This window comes from Hemicordylus capensis, chromosome 3 (genome assembly GCF_027244095.1).
Source record: "Hemicordylus capensis ecotype Gifberg chromosome 3, rHemCap1.1.pri, whole genome shotgun sequence".
Lineage (NCBI taxonomy): Eukaryota > Metazoa > Chordata > Lepidosauria > Squamata > Cordylidae > Hemicordylus > Hemicordylus capensis.
In genome coordinates, this window is record NC_069659.1 from 21255091 (window position 1) to 21272671 (window position 17581).

The following is a 17581-nucleotide window of genomic DNA, read 5'->3' on the forward strand; positions in this document are numbered from 1 at the left end:
GTTCTCTTCATTTGGGCAGGACTTCCATTTTCTAAAGGAAGACTTATTCCCTTTTTATAGCTTACCTGACTCATTAGCCATGATGGCATCTACCTGAACTTAGTGCTACTTTTCCTCCCTCTTGGTATACATTCCAACTAAGAACATAAGAACAGCCCTGCTGGATCAGGCCCAAGGCCCATCTAGTCCAGCATCCTGTTTCTCACAGTGGCCCACCAGATGCTGCTGGAAGCCACAGGCAGGAGTTGAGGGCATGCCCTCTCTCCTGCCATTACTCTCCTGCAACTGGTTCTCAGATCCATCCTGCCTTTTGAGACTGGAGGTGGCCCACAGCCCTCCGACTAGTAGCCATTGATGGACCTCTTCTCCATGAAGTTATCTAAACCCCTCCAGGTTGCTGGCTGTCACTACATCCTGTGGCAGAGAGTTCCACAAGTGGATCACACGTTGTGTGGAAAAAGTAGTTCCGTTTGTTGGTCCTAGACCTCCTGGCAATCAATTTCATGGAGTGACCCCTGGTTCTAGTGTTGTGTGAGAGGGAAAAGAATTTCTCTCTCTCCAAATTCTCCAAACCATGCATGATTTTATAGACCTCTATCAGGTCTCCCTGCAGTCGTCTTTTTTTCTAAGCTAAAAAGCCCCAGTTGTTGTAGTCTTGCCTCATAAGAAAGGTGTTCTAGGCCCCTGATCATCTTGGTTGCCCTCTTCTGCACCTTTTCCAGTTCAACAATGTCCTTTTTAAGATGTGGCGACCAGAATTGTACGCAGTACTCCAAGTGTGGTCACACCACAGTTTTGTATAAGGGCATTATAATGTTAGCCATTTTATTTTCGATCCCCTTTCTAATGATCCCTAGCATTGAATTGGCCTTTTTCACAGCTGCTGTTCTTGTAAAAATAAAAAATAACACCCCCCCAACAATCTAGATTACTGCAGCAAAGTAAAATGCATTTGAAATAATAGGACTTAAATGTTTTTATGTTGTAAGCTGCCCAGAGATGGGAATTTGGGGCAGCTTACAAATTTGATAAATATAAATATAAACATCTTTGTGCTGAACATGGAGTTGTTAACTCCCTCAACTCTCTCTGGCTCAGTGCTCCTGTACCTTCAACAGAGGAATGAGATGCACACACAGGAACACAGGAAGCTGCCATATACTGAGTTGGATCATAGGTCCATCTCAGTTCAGTATTGTCTACCCAGACTGGCAGTGGCTTCTCCAAGATTGCAGGCAGGAATCTCTCTCAGCCCAGTCTTGGAGATGCTGCCAGAGAGGGAGAACTTGAAACCTTCTGCTCTTCCCAGAGTGGCCCCATCCCCTGAGGGGAATATATCTTACAGTGCTCACACTTCTAGTCTCCCATTCAAATGCAACCAGGGCAGACTCTGCTTAGCTAAGGGGACAAGTCATGCTTGCTACCACAAGACCCGTTGTCCTCCTCCAATTTTACATTTATATCCCACTTTTCCTCTGAGGAGCTGCCGAGAGCAGTGCATTTGGTTGTGTTTATCCTCACAATAACCATGCAAGTGACTCACTTGAAGTGAGGTTAGTTAGATTGAGCCGGTTAGGAGGAAGCTTGGCCCGTTGAACGTCTGTCTGTCAGTGTCACACCACACCACACGCAGGCCTTGAAGGCACCAGAGCCCTGTGCCAGAGGTCGCGACCTGGTAGGCGATATGACCCACCCACGCCCCCGCGATTGCTACAGAGAATGAGCGCGTCGTGTGTTCACTCTGCACGAGCGAGGCAGAAGAAGCCAAAGCAAAACAGCAGCCTCGCTCGCCTGGGGTTCCCGCTGAGCGCGGTTGCCATGACAACAACCTCCCCTGGGCGGCCTAGGTCTCGCCTTGCTCCTGCGCTGCCCCTTCTCCTCCGCCCAGGCTTTTTTTCTTCTCCTTTACCCAATCCGGAGTCCAGCACGGCCCCACCGAGGGGCATGATGTATGTAACGAGCTACGCGCTCCCGACCGAGCTCCCTCCTCCGCCTCTAATGCCGCCGCCACCGCCTTGGGCTCCAATGGCAACCGCGTCTCACTTGCCTGGGCGCGGCTGGCAGGGCGGCGGCGGCGGCAGCACCAGTGACCGGGGCGGCAGCGGCAGCAGCAGCCGAGGCATGAGAGCGACGGCCGGGGAGCAACTGGAGCCGAGGGCTGGGGACTCGGGAAGCCGGATCTATGAGGAGCACGAGGAAAGGGGGCAACCACCCTGTGAGTGGAACCGGGGTGCGGGGTAAAGGGGCGGCGGCAATAATAATAATAATCCTCTGCCGCGAAGAGATGGGATGCACGCAGCCCTCTAGCTGCTGCACGCACGCTGGGGTTGGGTGCACTCTCTCCCACTATTCCTGGAGATCTTTCTCCCCCAGTATGATTCCCCCCACAATATCCTGCCACTGCTTTCGAGAGCCACTTGGAGAATGGATGCTGATTCCTGTGGACTCCCACCCAGCAGGATTGGAACCCTGGAAGGTTGGCAACCTTCACTCACACACACACGGAGTCACCTGCACATATTTTATCCCCTTGAAGGGAAACTTTGAAACATCCCCCCATCTCCCTCCTTTCCTTTCCCTTCTTTCCCCACCAAGGGCGCATTGCTGTTACCCCATCGGAAACAAAGTCACCCTTCTCGCCCTCCAGGGGCGTAACTGTAATAGGGCAAGGGGAGACAGTTGTCTGGGGGCCCACTGCCTTCCCCCCCAGGCAAGTCACATGACTGACTCCCCCAGCCACGCACCCGCCTGGGCTTCCTTCACTTGTATTCATCCTCTGAAATTGATGTGAGTGTTAAGACCTGGAGCGACCAGAACAGCACGTCTTTCTCTAGTAGCATTAAATGACTTGCATCGTCCACAATTTACAAAACCTTATAAAAAATAATTTGGGATGATGTTCTATTGTGGCACATAGGGGATATATATTTTTACTATGCTTTTTGTTACCACTATTCAGCCTCATTTAAGATTTCTTTACTTCATGAGCTGAACTTCAGTGAGGGGGAAACTGTCCCAGAATTGGCTCCCCCTCAAAGCTTTGTTTTTGTGTAATATACATTACATAGGAACATAAGAAGCTGCCATATACTGAGTCAGACCATAGGTCCATCTAGCTCAGTATTGTCTACACAGACCGGCAGCGGCTTCTCCAAGGTTGCAGGCAGGAATCTCTCTTAGCCCTATCTTGGAGAAGCCAGGGAGGGAACTTGAAACCGGCTCCATCCCCTGAGGGGAATATCTTACAGTGCTCACACTTCTAGTCTCCCATTCATATGCAACCAGGGTGGACACTGCTTAGCTAAGGGGACAAGTCATGCTTGCTACCACAAGACCAGCTCTCCTCTCCCTCAGGGTTATTAGTATCCTGTAATCTACAAGGACAGGGATGGCCCTTCCATGAGGCAGGACAAGGCAGTCACTGAGGTGTAAGTGTGGGAAGGGGCAAAGGGGATGAAAAGTACCAAGTTACTGCAACCATGGGTGCCACCCACCATGTACTACCACCACCCTTTTTCCGCCCAGTGGGGCACACTGTTCATTTTTTCTTCCTTTCTCCTGGGGCACACCTCTTCTTCCTCACCCATCATGAGGTAGGGACACTCCTGTCACCACTGCCTGGCTTGGTGGCATAATCTGAGAGTGCTCACATGTCACCACTGCTGCCTTAGCAGCATGGCCTGAGAATGTTGAGCACTCACTTGCTGATAGGGGGAGTGTCATTTTGCCCCTCACCTCAGGCAGCAAATTGCCTTGGGCCACCCCTGTATAAGGATCTGCTTTTATCCCTTGGCCAACTCTATGTAGGACGGGACATCCCACCCCGCTCTGCATTCACCTCTTCCCCTTCAAGGGAACCTTCTCAGTTGCACTGGAGCCTTGGTTTATCCCATAGGGGAACTTTCTCTCTGTGACCCAACCTGCTTTCAGGACTGTTAACTTATCACTACTGCCAGGCAGTTGGTCTGCAAGTATCACTCTGGGAACCTATGCTGCCAGAAGAATTCCTTTTGGTGAGAAATTGTTGTCTTGGTTGTTCAGATGCCATGTGCCCCTAAAGAAGATGTACACAGTAAAATGCATTGGGCATTTCAATTTTCTCTCCTTCTCTCCCTCCCTCCCAGTAGGTTATTACTCCTAGTGCTTGTTCAGATTAGTTATGTGTTGAAAGGATTTTTTTTCTTCTCTCCAAAATGAAAACCAAACGTGCTGCATATAATTTCATACAGCACCCTCTGGTGCCCAAAAGGCATAAACAAGTTCCCCATTCTTTTTTCAAACTATTTATCACGTAACATTTATTTATGTATTTAATACCCTGCCTTTCAGCCCACAGATTTCTCAAGGCAACTTACAGGAAAATATAAAGATTTTTAAAAGCAACAGTAAAAGAAAAACCCAGCACTCTCAAATAGCAACAGCATGTTTTTCATTGCCACTGGTTTCTATAGTTGTGGTTTCCAAATTGTAATATCCAGATACATATTCTTCTTCTGTATTTCCCAGACCTCTGAAACTGAAGCACACTGGCTGACATCCAGACTAATGTTGTGCCTCAGGCAGCAGATTATTGGGGTGCTAGTAAGGTAGCAAGATGCTCTTCCTCTGCTGCTATGATTAGAGCAGCTCCTCGGGACTGCTCTGACCTTTGCAAGGATTGTGGGCAGAATACTGCCCTGTGCCCTCCGCTCCTTACATTACTTACAAAACTTGCAAGAAGTATAAGAAAAAGCTGCAGACAGCCTTCCCTCTTCTGCACAACTTTCAAAGCTTGCAGTGGGTCAGGAGGCTAGTCTCCACCAGGGACATGGTGCCACGCAGCATTTGCACCTTGCCCCAAGTGTCTCAATAGCTTGGGCCACCCCAATCCAATCATGCCTTCTGCAGAGGCAAGGTAGATTACCTGTACCCAGCAGAGGCTGATTGGAAGGCGGCATGGCCAAAGTAATAAAGATTACAAAGTTAATAGTGGGAAGCATTGTCCAGGGAAGGATGCCACAAGATGTGGTGACAGCCAACAACCTGGATGGCTTTAAAAAGGGTTTGGATAACTTCATGGAGGAGAGGTCTGTTATCAGCTACTAGTCGGAGGACTGTGGGCCACCTCCAGCCTCAAAGGCAGGATGCCTCTGAGTACCAGTTGCAGGGGAGTAACAGCAGGAGAGAGGCCATGCCCTCAACTCCTGCCTGTGGCTTCTAGCGGCATCTGGTGGGCCACTGTGCGAAACAGGGTGCTGGACTAGATGGGCCTTGGGCCTGATCCAGCAGGGCTGTTCTTATGTTCTTATCTTATGATATTTTGGGCTCATCTGAGTTTTCAGTGGGCAGCTTCACACGATTGCCAGGAAATCTGAATCCCAGGGATTGTGTAATTGCGGTGGGAGTTCCAAACCTGTCAAAATCTGGTTCCTGAGCCTTCTGCCCGATATTTGCCCAACATTCTCTGTCCATTTGTAACCTACATTTGAAATTGGACAGAGAAAGTTGGAAGAATGTCAGGCAGAAGGCTCAGGAATCAGATTTTGACAGGTTTGGACAACATGCCCACTGGGTATGCATGCGCTCCCTGGGAACCAGACTTCCTGGCCATTGTGTGAAGGTGCCCATTGTTTAGTTTATTTCTCATGGTGCACTGATATGCATCAGCACACAATGTGAGAATCACTGCTTTATACGGACTGCAATAGTTTAGAAGTCCTTAGCTATCCTTCTACATTATCTTCTGTAAAACAGGGAAGAAATTTGTGTATGTGGAACCACCAAGGAGGGTGAAGGAAGTGCTTGAGGAAGAACTTTATTTCCGCAGAGATGAGTGCCGAATCAAACACCCTTCAGAAGGTAAGATCGAAAAGAATAAAGGAAACAAAAAAAGGTTTGGAAAACTAAATGTGACATGTTTATGGGGGGAAAGCATTGTGAAATATCAGGATAATATGGGGGGTGTTCAAAAGGTTTGTATTCTAGCATATATGAACAACTCAGATCTATGTGTTTTTGTTTTTGTTTTTCAATGTAATCCCCCTTGACTGCAATACACTTGTTCCACCTGTGCTACAGTACCGGCTCTGTCCCTCTGCAAAAAAAATTCTTTGTCCCGGTCATCCAGCCACCCATTAACAGCAGTCATGACCTCGGAGTCACATTAACATTTTGTCTCACGAAGGTGTGCCTTCATTTGGGAAAACAAATAAAAGTAACTGGGGCAAGGTCTAGAGAATAGGGAGGGTGTTCAAGAAGTTTGAATCCTGCATTACGAATGCCAGCCATTGCCACATGGTAGGTATGGCTTGGTGCATTATCTTGAAGGAAGAGCTCGCTTCGTCACAACTTCCTGTGCCTCATCTGTTTGATTGCTGCAAGGTTGACTGATTAGGTTGGCGTAATTGCCGGTAATCATGGTGCCATGGTCCCGATAGACCACCATGAGGATACCCTCAGCACCCCACAAAACTGAAGCCATCACTTTGCCTGCTGACACCACAGCATGGAACGTCTTGGGAAGCAGTGAAGAGGTATGCTTCCACACCATTCTTTACTTTTTGATCTAGGGATCACAGTAATGCACCCACATTTCATCCATCATCACAATCCAGGCCCAAAGGTTTGTTGGATCTTGATGCAACATGTCCAAAATGGCTGATGATGTCTGCAAGTGACATGCCTTTTGTTGCTCTGTCAACATCCCTGGCACCCATCTGGCACTCACTTTCTTCATCTTCAAATTGTCTGTCAAGATGGAATGGACCTACCAGTTGAGACGCCTGCAGAGTCAGCAAGTGTCCTGACTGTCATTCTCCTGTCCTGCATCACAAGATATTGCACACTGTTGATGTTTTCCTGCATGATGGACATTGAGGGCCATCCTGTGCATTCTTCATCTTCACATGATTCTCTGCCACACAAATTCTCTCTGACACTGCACAACAGTCAGATAGGCTTGAGTGTTCTCCACCAATGTTTGCTGCATATTGGCATGAACCTCCTGTGGGTTCATGCCCTTCAGGGACAGCTACTTTATCACTGCCCAGGGTTCAGATTTTTCCATTTTTCACAAATTCACCAGCTTGCCTCAGAAGACCAAAAAAACCAACGTTATGCACAGGAAGATTATATTTGGTGCCATATCACACAACAACATACACTGTCTGCAGAAAAAATATTGTACCCTATGGGTGAATACATGTGGGTCAGAATATGGACTTTATGAACAACCCTTGTCATTACTGCTTTTATTATGGAGAAAAATGAAATTCTGTGGGAAATTTTTTGATTGATTGATTTGTCACATTTGCAATTTGTTCTTTGGAATTCAGGATAGTGTTAATCAGACCTTGGCTTTGGATCTAGGAGCCAGCCCAAAAATATATGGACACTTGACAAAATCACTAGAATTTGTGCTGGGCATTGAAGGCAGGGCACATAAATAGGCTTCTATTTATTCCCTTTACAAGTAACATACAACAGAAATGGCTGCCTGGGACAAATTTTGTAAAATGACTCTGAATATATTTAAATTTTATTAAATAACTCTGAATATTCTGAATATCCTAGACTAGGCACTACGGTTAAATGTCTAGGCATCATGGTTCCTGGTGCCTAAGATTTGTCAAGGCCTGGTGTACATATTAATAAGGGGGAAACATGAAAACCAGTGTCACAGTGGTGAAGGATAAAACTGTTAAATATAACCATTGTGCTAGTCTGAACACATTTCTTTTTCCATGTGTTACCTACTCTGTTGTAAAACAGAAATCAATTTGGTGCCAAAGCGGCTGAATTCTGCAACTCAAGTAAAGTATGCAGATCATTCGGATGTGCATATAATTTAATCTGATTCTGTTAGCCATGTTACTATGCCTGGCAGAAGTCCTGTGCTCCCATATTTCTCTCGCTCTTGGCTTCCTTCGTTTTGCCCAGAATCTGACCTCCATTTGGTGGAGAATGAAATTACCCATTCTGATGTGGGTGCATTTCTGATGCCTTTGATAACAATAGAATCACAATGGTCCAGGAAGGAACCGCCTTAGTATGATAGTTGCCTGCAAGAATGAGTGAGCTGAACAAAAGACTGAAAACTGATAAGATGAAGCTAATCAAGACAGACTGGTTCCCCCACCCCCATCAGCTCTGGAGAGTTTTAATGAGCAGTCACCTAAAGATAAACTCAAAGAACTCAAGGGTTATCAAAAGAGCTCATCAAAGAGCTTCATCATCAAGAGCTTTATCAAAAGAGTTTATCAAAAGAACTCACGGTCTTTGAGTTCTTCTTGATAAGTGCCCCAGAAACAGTTCTGAGGAGGTATGCTTGAGAATCCCTGCCCGATTAGCACAAAGCACCCACAGGAAGAAACTCACACCTGCCCCTTTGTCTTTTGGGATGCCTGAATAGGATCAGGATCCTCCCGATTCCAAGACTCATGAAATCTTGTGATTAAGGATCATTGCTGGGATGGACTTACACCCAGCCATCTCCTGAAGCCAAAGGAATCTTGCTTTTTGCACCCGCTGTGCGCTGCTCTAGAGAAACCCCTTTTCCCGTATGCTTTCATGAAAGCAACCCTGTTTTCTGTGTCTGTAGCTTCATAGATACTCTTTTCTCAAACAATGTGCATATTGAGAAAAATCATTTTCTCTTGTATGGGGTAATTTGCAACAGCTTCACCAACTCCCTGGGATATTTCAGTGTACCCCAAGTTAGCTGACTCTGGCAACTAGTAGTCTAAGGCACACTGCCTTCTCCTTGCATCAGACTAGCTAACTTGGCCCCCTCCCTGCAACAAGAGGCCTTTGCCTCCTTCCATCCCAAAGAAGGACACCAGCAACTTCACTGTCATTGCTGTCCAGGTATGCAGACTGGCCTTCTGTAGCTCCCTAACACTTACTGTCTTTACCTCCTTTCTGGCTATCCTATAAAACAACAAGGCTGTATGAACGTTTGCATCCAAAGGAAGTTAATTTCCCCACTTAAGCCAAAGCACAGTCACAACATGTGGTGTTGCATCAGAGCAAAACAAAGTCCAAAATCACCCAGATTTCTACAATTACAAATTTACATCAATATGAATTTTTTAAAAATTTAAATAACCTAATAAAAGCAGTCAATAACTCATTAATGTACAGTCATAAAAATGAATATGCCCACTAGCTGTAACAAACTCTATTCACAGAAATGGATTCATAACCCCAAAATAAAATAATTCAATAAAAGTCCTGATATAAAACATACAAGGAATAATATTCACTGTTGATTCCCAAACACAACCTTGTGACTAACAGGGAGTTGGTGATTCTGCAGGGACTAACACAAATAAAAGCCCTTCAAGTAAATCCTATATTCATTGCCACAAGGCTTGAACATCATAGTCCTATATTTTCTGCATCGCCACGGTACTTGATTGCCAGTTGCGTTTCGGCCTATTCCAGCCTTCTTCAGTGGCATCAGTCCAGAATAAAAACCATATTGGAGATTCATTCATGATATCCAACAGGATGTCTGTAATGTAGCTTTCTCAGCTAAATGAGCTGCCACTGAAGAAGGTTGGAATAGGCCAAAATGCATCTGGCAATCAAGTACCATGGTGATGCAGAAAATACAGGACTATGACGATCAAGCCTTGTGGCAATGAATATAGGATTTACTTGAGACACTTTTATTTGTGTTAGTCCCTTCAGAATAATTTCTATGACTGTACACGAATGAGTCATTGACTGCCTTTATTGGGTTATTTAAAGATTTTATTCATATTAATATAAATTTGTAATTATATAAATTGGGTTCTTTTGGACTTTGTTTTGAACATGAGCGAACCTAGACACAGGTCTTTTTTGTTTCATTCGTTGCATCAGAGCAAACATGGTAACGACACTACAGCTCCATTCGCTGGCATCAACATATCCTGTTCAGCCCTCACACTCATCCCTGGGTTTTGAAATTTCATCAGGTGCTGCATATCTATTTTCAAGTTTTTCCTGTAGCTAGAAGAACTAGAAACTTGTTTATTGAGAAGGAAATGAAAAGTGGGATTCATGTTTGCATTGTGAAAGTCACTGGAGTGCAAATTATGCCTCCCTTAACTTACTTCCACTGTGCTTAGGATAGGACTAAGATGTAAAGCTAAGAATTCCAGATTGTTCTGATCTTTCATGCTCTGTTACTTTCCATGTGGATTCTGAATTCTGACAAAAATAAATTTGTGTGTGGATATTTCTTTTGGGGTAATTCCTCTGTGACGGAAAAACATTACATCAGAATTAGTCCTTTGAGGACTGATGTTGACAGCTTTTCTCCAGCCAAACTCCATAACTGCCAGTAACTGATGCAACTCATTGATAAATGAAGCTGAATAAATGTATTTCTTTCTGTCTATTTTCCCTGACTGTATTTTTTTGTCTAAAAAGCAACTGCAAATTTGGCCACGTTCCAAATGAATGAATGAAAGAGCAAACTCTAGCAGAGCTAATAAATATTTTGCTCGTGTTGTACTCTAGTCACCAGAAAACACACGTGAACCATAAAATGTGCTTTTTCTTTTTAGCATTAAATATTTCATTTGTCTTCCAAAGAGACAGTCCTCTAAGTACACACTTTCTAGAATAGCCCTCTTGAAATCTATGGGAATTCTCAAAGAGAATCTGAAGCAGCAAGTTGCAAGCTAGTTTAAAATGAATGATGGAAGACAGCTACATCATTTATGTATTGTACATCTTCCTCCATGCCATTTATAATGCTCCATAGATTTTCTTTGTCACAATTGTGTCCAGCTCGTTCTGCAAGGAGTTCAGGGCAACATATATGGAGTTATTTCTTTTTTATCCTCGCAACTACTCTTGGGAGAGGGGAGGGAGAGAGAGAGAGACAGAGAGTAGGTTCAGACATACAAGGAAGATACCCAAACTTGTTCCATTTATTTAACAAATCACAGTACCCCAGGCTTATACATAGTGCAAAAATGTGATTTATTCTTAAAGTGAAAGTGGAAGCTTTCATTCTCCTCCTTTCTCACATAGAGGGGGAGTGTGTGAGCCTGTGGCTCTCCAAGACTTAAGTAGCAGGAAATAATGCTGTCTATTATGCAACACTGACTTTCCATTATGTCTGTAATTTGGTTTTATAACCTATCCTACTCCAAAAGTTCTGGGCCAGTTAATAACAAAAGTAACATCAGAAACAACCCTGAATCAGCACATCTATTAATTTTTCAGTTACACAGGACCAGTTCAAGAAATTCAGAATATAACCCATGAAACAAATAGAAAATAGCCTTACCTAGCATCTTTCGTGGCATGGAATGAAGGAAGGTACGGGGAGGTACAAGGAAAGACCAGCCGGTCCTACTTCCACACAAAGCAAGCATGATGGCCAATTAAAGTGGCCTTCACATAGTTTAATATCTGTTGAGGTTTCCGTTAGAATAATTGTACTTCTTTGGAGAAGACCAACACAACTTCTAGTGTAGGCCTATGCAACTTGTAATGCACCAAGCTGACTGCAGCCTCCAGCCACATCTGAGGGCCCACCAAAGATTTGATAAGCCTGTCTTGAGATGCATAAACAGGAAGGTTGTCCAGTACCTGGCAGTGGGCGAAGAAAAACAAGAACCACCAAATACAGTTGCAAATGAAGAGACAAAGTTCCACGGTGCTGTAAACTATTTATTTGAGCTCAAATAAATAGTTTACAGCACCGTGGGACTTCTGTCTCTTCATTTGCAACCAGTACCTGGCAGGCCACAATCTGTGGCTATTGAGCTGTAGGCAGGCCTGTGTTAGTGGCACCCATATCAATTCTTCTAGTGAACCCACTCCCTAAGAGTATATCACAAAACCATGTTGTCTACATGGACAATTATCACCTCAATCCCTTGTCATCTGATGAAAACATATCAAGTTTTCATCAATGAGTGGGCAGTCATCCATTGCCCATTTATTGTGTCCTTTCCAACACAAAACAGGTTATTGATACTAGGAAGGTTCAGCAGGTGATCTTGGGTGGCAATTTATGTTCTGAGTCTGTCCCCTAATATGTAAAATCAATGTGTGCCAATATATCTCTTGTCCATCATGAAGGACATCTGAGTGTAATAAAATAAATATTCTCAACAGTGCTTGAATTACAGGGGACCAGAGGGAGCCTGATCCCCTTAGCTGTTTTTCTCAGCCCCCTTAGTTATTGTTTTTAGAAGGCAATGATTTGACTCAAATTGGGATAGGGGAGTTGGATGGTTGGCTTGTGAATTTTGCTAGGGGGCCTCCCCACTTGGTCACTGATTCAGCCTCAGTGAATTGGCCTCAGCAGGGTTGGCCCAAGGTATTGTGGTGCCAGAAGCGAGGTGTCAATTTCTGATTTGCCCCATGGCCCTGTTGAGGCCAAGCCCGCCTTTCAAATTGAACTGTTGAAAGCTTTGAAATTGATGCAGGGAGAGGAGGTTGCCAGCAGCCTCTTCTTCTCTTTCAGTAGCAGAGCAAGGGGAACAAGGGTCCCAGTTTGCCCATCTCAGTGGCCGTGCTGGGCACATGCACCAATGACGCCCCTTGTGCATGATGTCTTGTGCAAGGGGGCATGTCCAGAGCCCTTCTTGGCTCCTTCACAGCTGCTGTTTGCTGGCTGGGTGTACATTTTCCTCATTTTCTCCCTCACAGAAAGAACAAACAAAATGTGCACCTAGCCAGCAAATACCAGCAGAGAATTAGCCCTGGAGAACTCGCACAGCCCTTCCAGGGCTCTAGCCACGGGGAGAGCAGAGTCAGGCAGTTCCCGGGAGCTTGGAGGCCTAGGTTCTTTGAACCTGCCCTCCCTATTATAGCTTTGCCCCTGTTCTCTTTCCATGTGTTTGAACGCTTTGGGAGGAGTGTTTGGAAGCAGGAAACCTACCGCCGCCCAAGTAATCTGCTGCTTCACCTCGTCTCATGAAAGGGCTGAGCCTATGCCAAAGTGGTATTCAAACATTCTACTTGAGGGAACGTGCTCTGTATCAACTTGTTTGCTGAGGAACCCATAAGCATCTACCATGGAATTCCTGAGCATTGCAGAGGATTCTGAAGTATATTCTAGCGTGCAGTCAGCTCATGCAGGCCTCACCATCACCCTGTATCAACTGAACATGCTGCCTACAACACACGCTGCCACTGCACATTGCAGGAGATCAATATTCAAGAAAACGTGTCCATCATTATTCTTGAGGAATCCCTGAGAAACTTCTCAGAAACCCCAGGGCTCTCTGAAACACTGTTTGAAAACCACTGGTCTAAGACACATGTTTGTTCAGTCCTTATTGTTTTCCTTTGTGTAAAACACTGAAACAAGGTGTGTGAAGTTAAATATTGACATGTTTGCCTGTTGCAGACCTTTAAAAAGTACACAGGTTCCTTCCAGAGATCTACTGCTAGTGAGCAGGGTGTACAAATGTTTCAGTGTGTGGATATTAATCGCTAATGGAAAGCCAGCTTGTCTCTTTAACTATAATCTTGTCATTTTTAATGTTATGAATAGTGGCTTTGGAAGGAATTTGGAGTCTGAAAAGGAATTTCCCTGTGGGAGGCTTCAAGCTGGCATCGCAGAATGAAAGCACCTTACTTTCCCAGCCTAAGTACTACTCCAGGCATGCAATCATAAGAAGTAAGACTGTGCTCGTTTCCCCCCGCCCCCCCCCCCCCCCGCAAAAAAATTCATGCCATTTTGCATCTTTGGAGCAAAACACCTGAGGGCTACACTGCATGTTACACAACAGAAAACCCACATTTGCAACCAAGTGTGCACTCATCGTCAAACTATGACAAATCTTGATTCCCCATATAACACATTTGTAATCATGTGCTTGTCATATTCCCACTTTTATTGATTGATTGATTGATTGATTGTTTAATTTATATACCGCCTTTCATTAAAACGATCCCAAGGCGGTTTACAGCAATATTTAAAAACATGATGGTAAAAAAGACATGTAAAATATTAAGTGAAAAATATTAACCAAATCTGATTAAAATTTTAAAACAAAAGCATAAAAGCAATACAGAGTACAAAGAGCAGCAGCAGAAAATTAAATAAATGCCTGGGCAAAAAGCCAAGATTTTACACTGTTTCTAAAAGCTGTGATGGAGACTGAGGAGCGAAGAGCCACCGGGAGAGCATTCCAGAGTCTGGGGGCAGCAACAGAGAAGGCCCTGTCTCACGTGCACGACAACCAAGCCTCCCTCATTGTCGGCACCCGGAGCAGAGCCCCCTCAGATGACCTTGTCAAGCGGGCAGCAACCCTTGGGAGCTGGCAGTCCCTCAGGTATCCCGGGCCCAAACCATTAAGGGCTTTAAAGGTCAAAACCAGTACCTTGAATTGGACCCAGAAACAAACTGGTAGCCAGCACAGCTCTTTCAAAATGGGTGTGATGTGATCCCACCAGGCAGCTCCAGATAAAACCCTAGCTGCCGCATTTGGCACTAGCTGCAGTTTCCATTACACTTTACATATGCATATTACTGCGAATGTCCAAAATGAGGTGAATGTCAGCAGGCACATATGAAGGATGACTATTATTATTATTATTTATTATTATTATTACATTTATATCCTGTTCTTCCTCCAAGGAGCCCAGAGCAGTGTACTACATATTTGAGTTTCTCTTTCACAACAACCCTGTGAAGTAGGTTAGGCTGAGAGAGAAATGACTGGCCTAGAGTCACCCAGCTAGTTTCATGGCTGAATGGGGATTTGAACTCAGATCTCCCTGGTCCTAGTCCAACATTCTAACCACTACACCACGCTGGCAATCCCAGATGAATTTTGTGAGCATCCAAGAACCAGGGGTGTAACTATAATAGGGCAAGGGGAGACAGTTGTCTGGGGGCCCACTGTCTTGGCGGGCCCCCCAGAGGCAAGTCACATGACTGATTCCCCCAGCCACGCACCTGCCCGGGCTTCCTTCAGTTGTATTCATCCTCCGAAATTGATGTGAGTGTTAAGACCTGGAGCTACCAGAACAGCATGTCTTTCTCTAGCACCATTAAATGACTTGCATCATCCACAATGTACAAAACCTTTAAAAAAATAATTTAGGATGATGTTCTATTGTGGCACATAGGTATGTGTGTGTGTGTGTGTGCGCGCGTGCGTGCGTGCGTGCACGCTTTTTGTTACCACTATTCAGCCTCATTTAAGATTACTTCATGAGCTGAACTTCAGTGGGGGGGGGGGGGGGCATTTTAAAATCTTGTCTCTGGGCCTACTCCAACCTTGCTACGCCCCTGCCAAGAACTCAAAGATACCCCAGCAAAAGTTAACAGTCATGAACATGGGATTGTCAGCATCCACCAGTACATGTCTGATGAGTGGAGATGTACACCAGAGAATGCTTATATTCACACAAAAAATAAACTAGGAAAGGAAGCTGAATGCTACATTCTCCACATTTCAAACATTCATGCAAAACTTGTTGTGGATTTTCTTTTTATTATTATTTTAAAAGATCACTCATGCTTCAAGGAGTACTGTACATTCTCTCCCCAACCCCCATTTTATCTACAGAACAAAGTTGTGGAGGAGATTGGCCTGAGGGAGAAAGAGGGTGACTGGCTCACAGCCATCCAGTAACCTTTGCGGCTGATTTGAACCCAGGTTTCCACAGTTATGCTCCAATCTCAATTACAGCACATTGATGCTTCCTTGCACCTTCAAAGAATAACATGTGAATCAGCCCTCAGATTCACAAGTAGTGTTGGATTGCAGTATGGTGTGGTGTTTTTGTTGTTGTTGTTTTTGTTCTGTTTCATTCTGTTACTCTGGATCAGGGATGGTCAGCTTCTGAAGCTTTAACATCTAATTGCCATGGGGCTGGTTCATTACCTGCAACACAGAACTGCTGTAGCACAAGGCCATTTTCCTAAAAGAACCTAGAGCTGAGACCACTTTCCTGTTAGCCTAGTTATCCAGGCTTATCGATGAGGTGGTTCCTACAGGAAGAGGAAATTGCTTCCACAATATCAAGCCAACAAAGTGTGGTCCACAGTCCTTACGCTCCCAAGAATGTATTCAAAATCATCTCAAAGGCTGGGTGCAGCCAGTTGGACACCTCTAAAATATCAAACCAGTTGCTTCACAGCAGCCCAAATAAAGTCAGTAGCTGAAATAAACTAAATTACTGCTGAGTAGTCCCACTGAAATGGGACGAGTGCGCCATAACTTGATAGTGAGCGGGTTGTGCAAATGTTTCAGTGTGTGGATTATTAAGCGTTTTATATCCTACATAAAAATACATATACTGTACAATTGTGTTGTTGGAAATATAACACTTAACCATTTTCACACCTTTTTCAATGTCATTTTCATATCTTTCCCCCCTCTAGGATAGCCCCTCTGAAAAGCAGCATCACTCCTGATGGAAGGCATAGGAAGAAGGCAAACCTACAATTGTTTTTTGTGTTCACATGCAAAGTACTATATTTTAGAACTTGTACAATAGCTTGTAAAATAAACTTTGAAGCTGTGCATCTGTGTTGCTCTCCTGTCAACGTCTAGCTAACCCTGGCTGCAAAGCATTCCAAGCTCAAACTGTGAAGACTTTTTTGCCTAACCTCCCCAAATTCATATTTTCCATACAGCCAATACTGGAAATGTCTTTGAACTTACGTTTTAAATTGCAACCTATTTGTTTAATTCATCTTGTATTTTGCTAGTGTGATGGACCGGGGATTACTCTATGCTTTCTTGGGATCTATATCCTCCACAGAGAGAATCCTCTGGTCCCAATTTAGGAGCATGCTTCTTCTTTGAGTTAGGCTGCCACTAGGTGAAGACTGATCTAGAGTCACTGACCAGACACAGATGCAGCTTCAACTACCTAGAACTCTCTGGCTTGGGACTTACTGGCACTGTACAGCCAGAGTCTGCAAAACCCAGCTCTAGACACACAGTATATTTAGTCTAAAAACAAACCAGCAGTAACACATGACCTTACGAGGCAGATGAGGAAGAGTTTTTCAAGTAACCCTCCAGAACCTTTTAAACAGGACTGAAGGCACTTCTCAGTATATGGATTTTTAAAAGAAATAAGAGTTCACGCAGAATAAAGGAAAATTGGTGGGGGACAGGGCAGGAATGGGAGTAAAGAAAGGCACACAGGAATTCAAAAGAAAATTACAAAACATTAACCAGTTAACTAAAACTAGTTTTATATGAATCCAGCAGTTAAGTGGGTGTTTGGCTGAGTGTTAATCTCTACAGCGTCTTCTAATCTCTACAGCATCTGGACACCAGCAGCAGCTGGTGACATGATGCCTGGTTACTGGCAACTCATGACTGGACTGGTGACAGAATGGCTGGGGGTCTTGGACCTATTTGATAGTGATTAAAGAGAGTGAAGGCTTTCCAATGCTTCCAAAGATAGATAGCTCTGGGATCCAATGAAAGGAGCCAGCATATCTCTGATGCAACACTGGTCTTGGGCCAATCCAGGGTTGAGATTTCCCCTCCAAACCAGAGGACCTTCCTCCTTAATGGGTCTGAGAGTACATGTCTAAAAGTAGGTCTGGTTTGAGCTGGTTACCTATTGTGAAAAAGGGATTAAGACTATATATATCCTAATGGTTCTGTCC

The 17581-nt window shown here is 44.5% G+C and overlaps 1 protein-coding gene across 2 annotated transcripts; it reads left to right on the forward strand.

Moving 5' to 3' along the window:
• The first annotated feature begins 1483 nt into the window (after window positions 1-1483).
• C3H11orf97 (chromosome 3 C11orf97 homolog) lies at window positions 1484-16475 on the forward strand. Of its 2 annotated transcripts, XM_053307598.1 has the most exons (4): window positions 1503-2215; window positions 5734-5838; window positions 13490-13615; window positions 16334-16475. In XM_053307598.1, the coding sequence occupies exons 1-4, from the start codon at window positions 1720-1722 to the stop codon at window positions 16336-16338; spliced, it is 732 nt and encodes a 243-aa protein (XP_053163573.1). In that variant the 5' UTR covers window positions 1503-1719; the 3' UTR covers window positions 16339-16475. The 2 variants fall into 2 exon arrangements, with proteins under 2 accessions (XP_053163574.1, XP_053163573.1); XM_053307599.1 differs by lacking the exon at window positions 13490-13615 and having other exon boundaries at window positions 1484-2215.
• Window positions 16476-17581: the final 1106 nt, after the last annotated feature.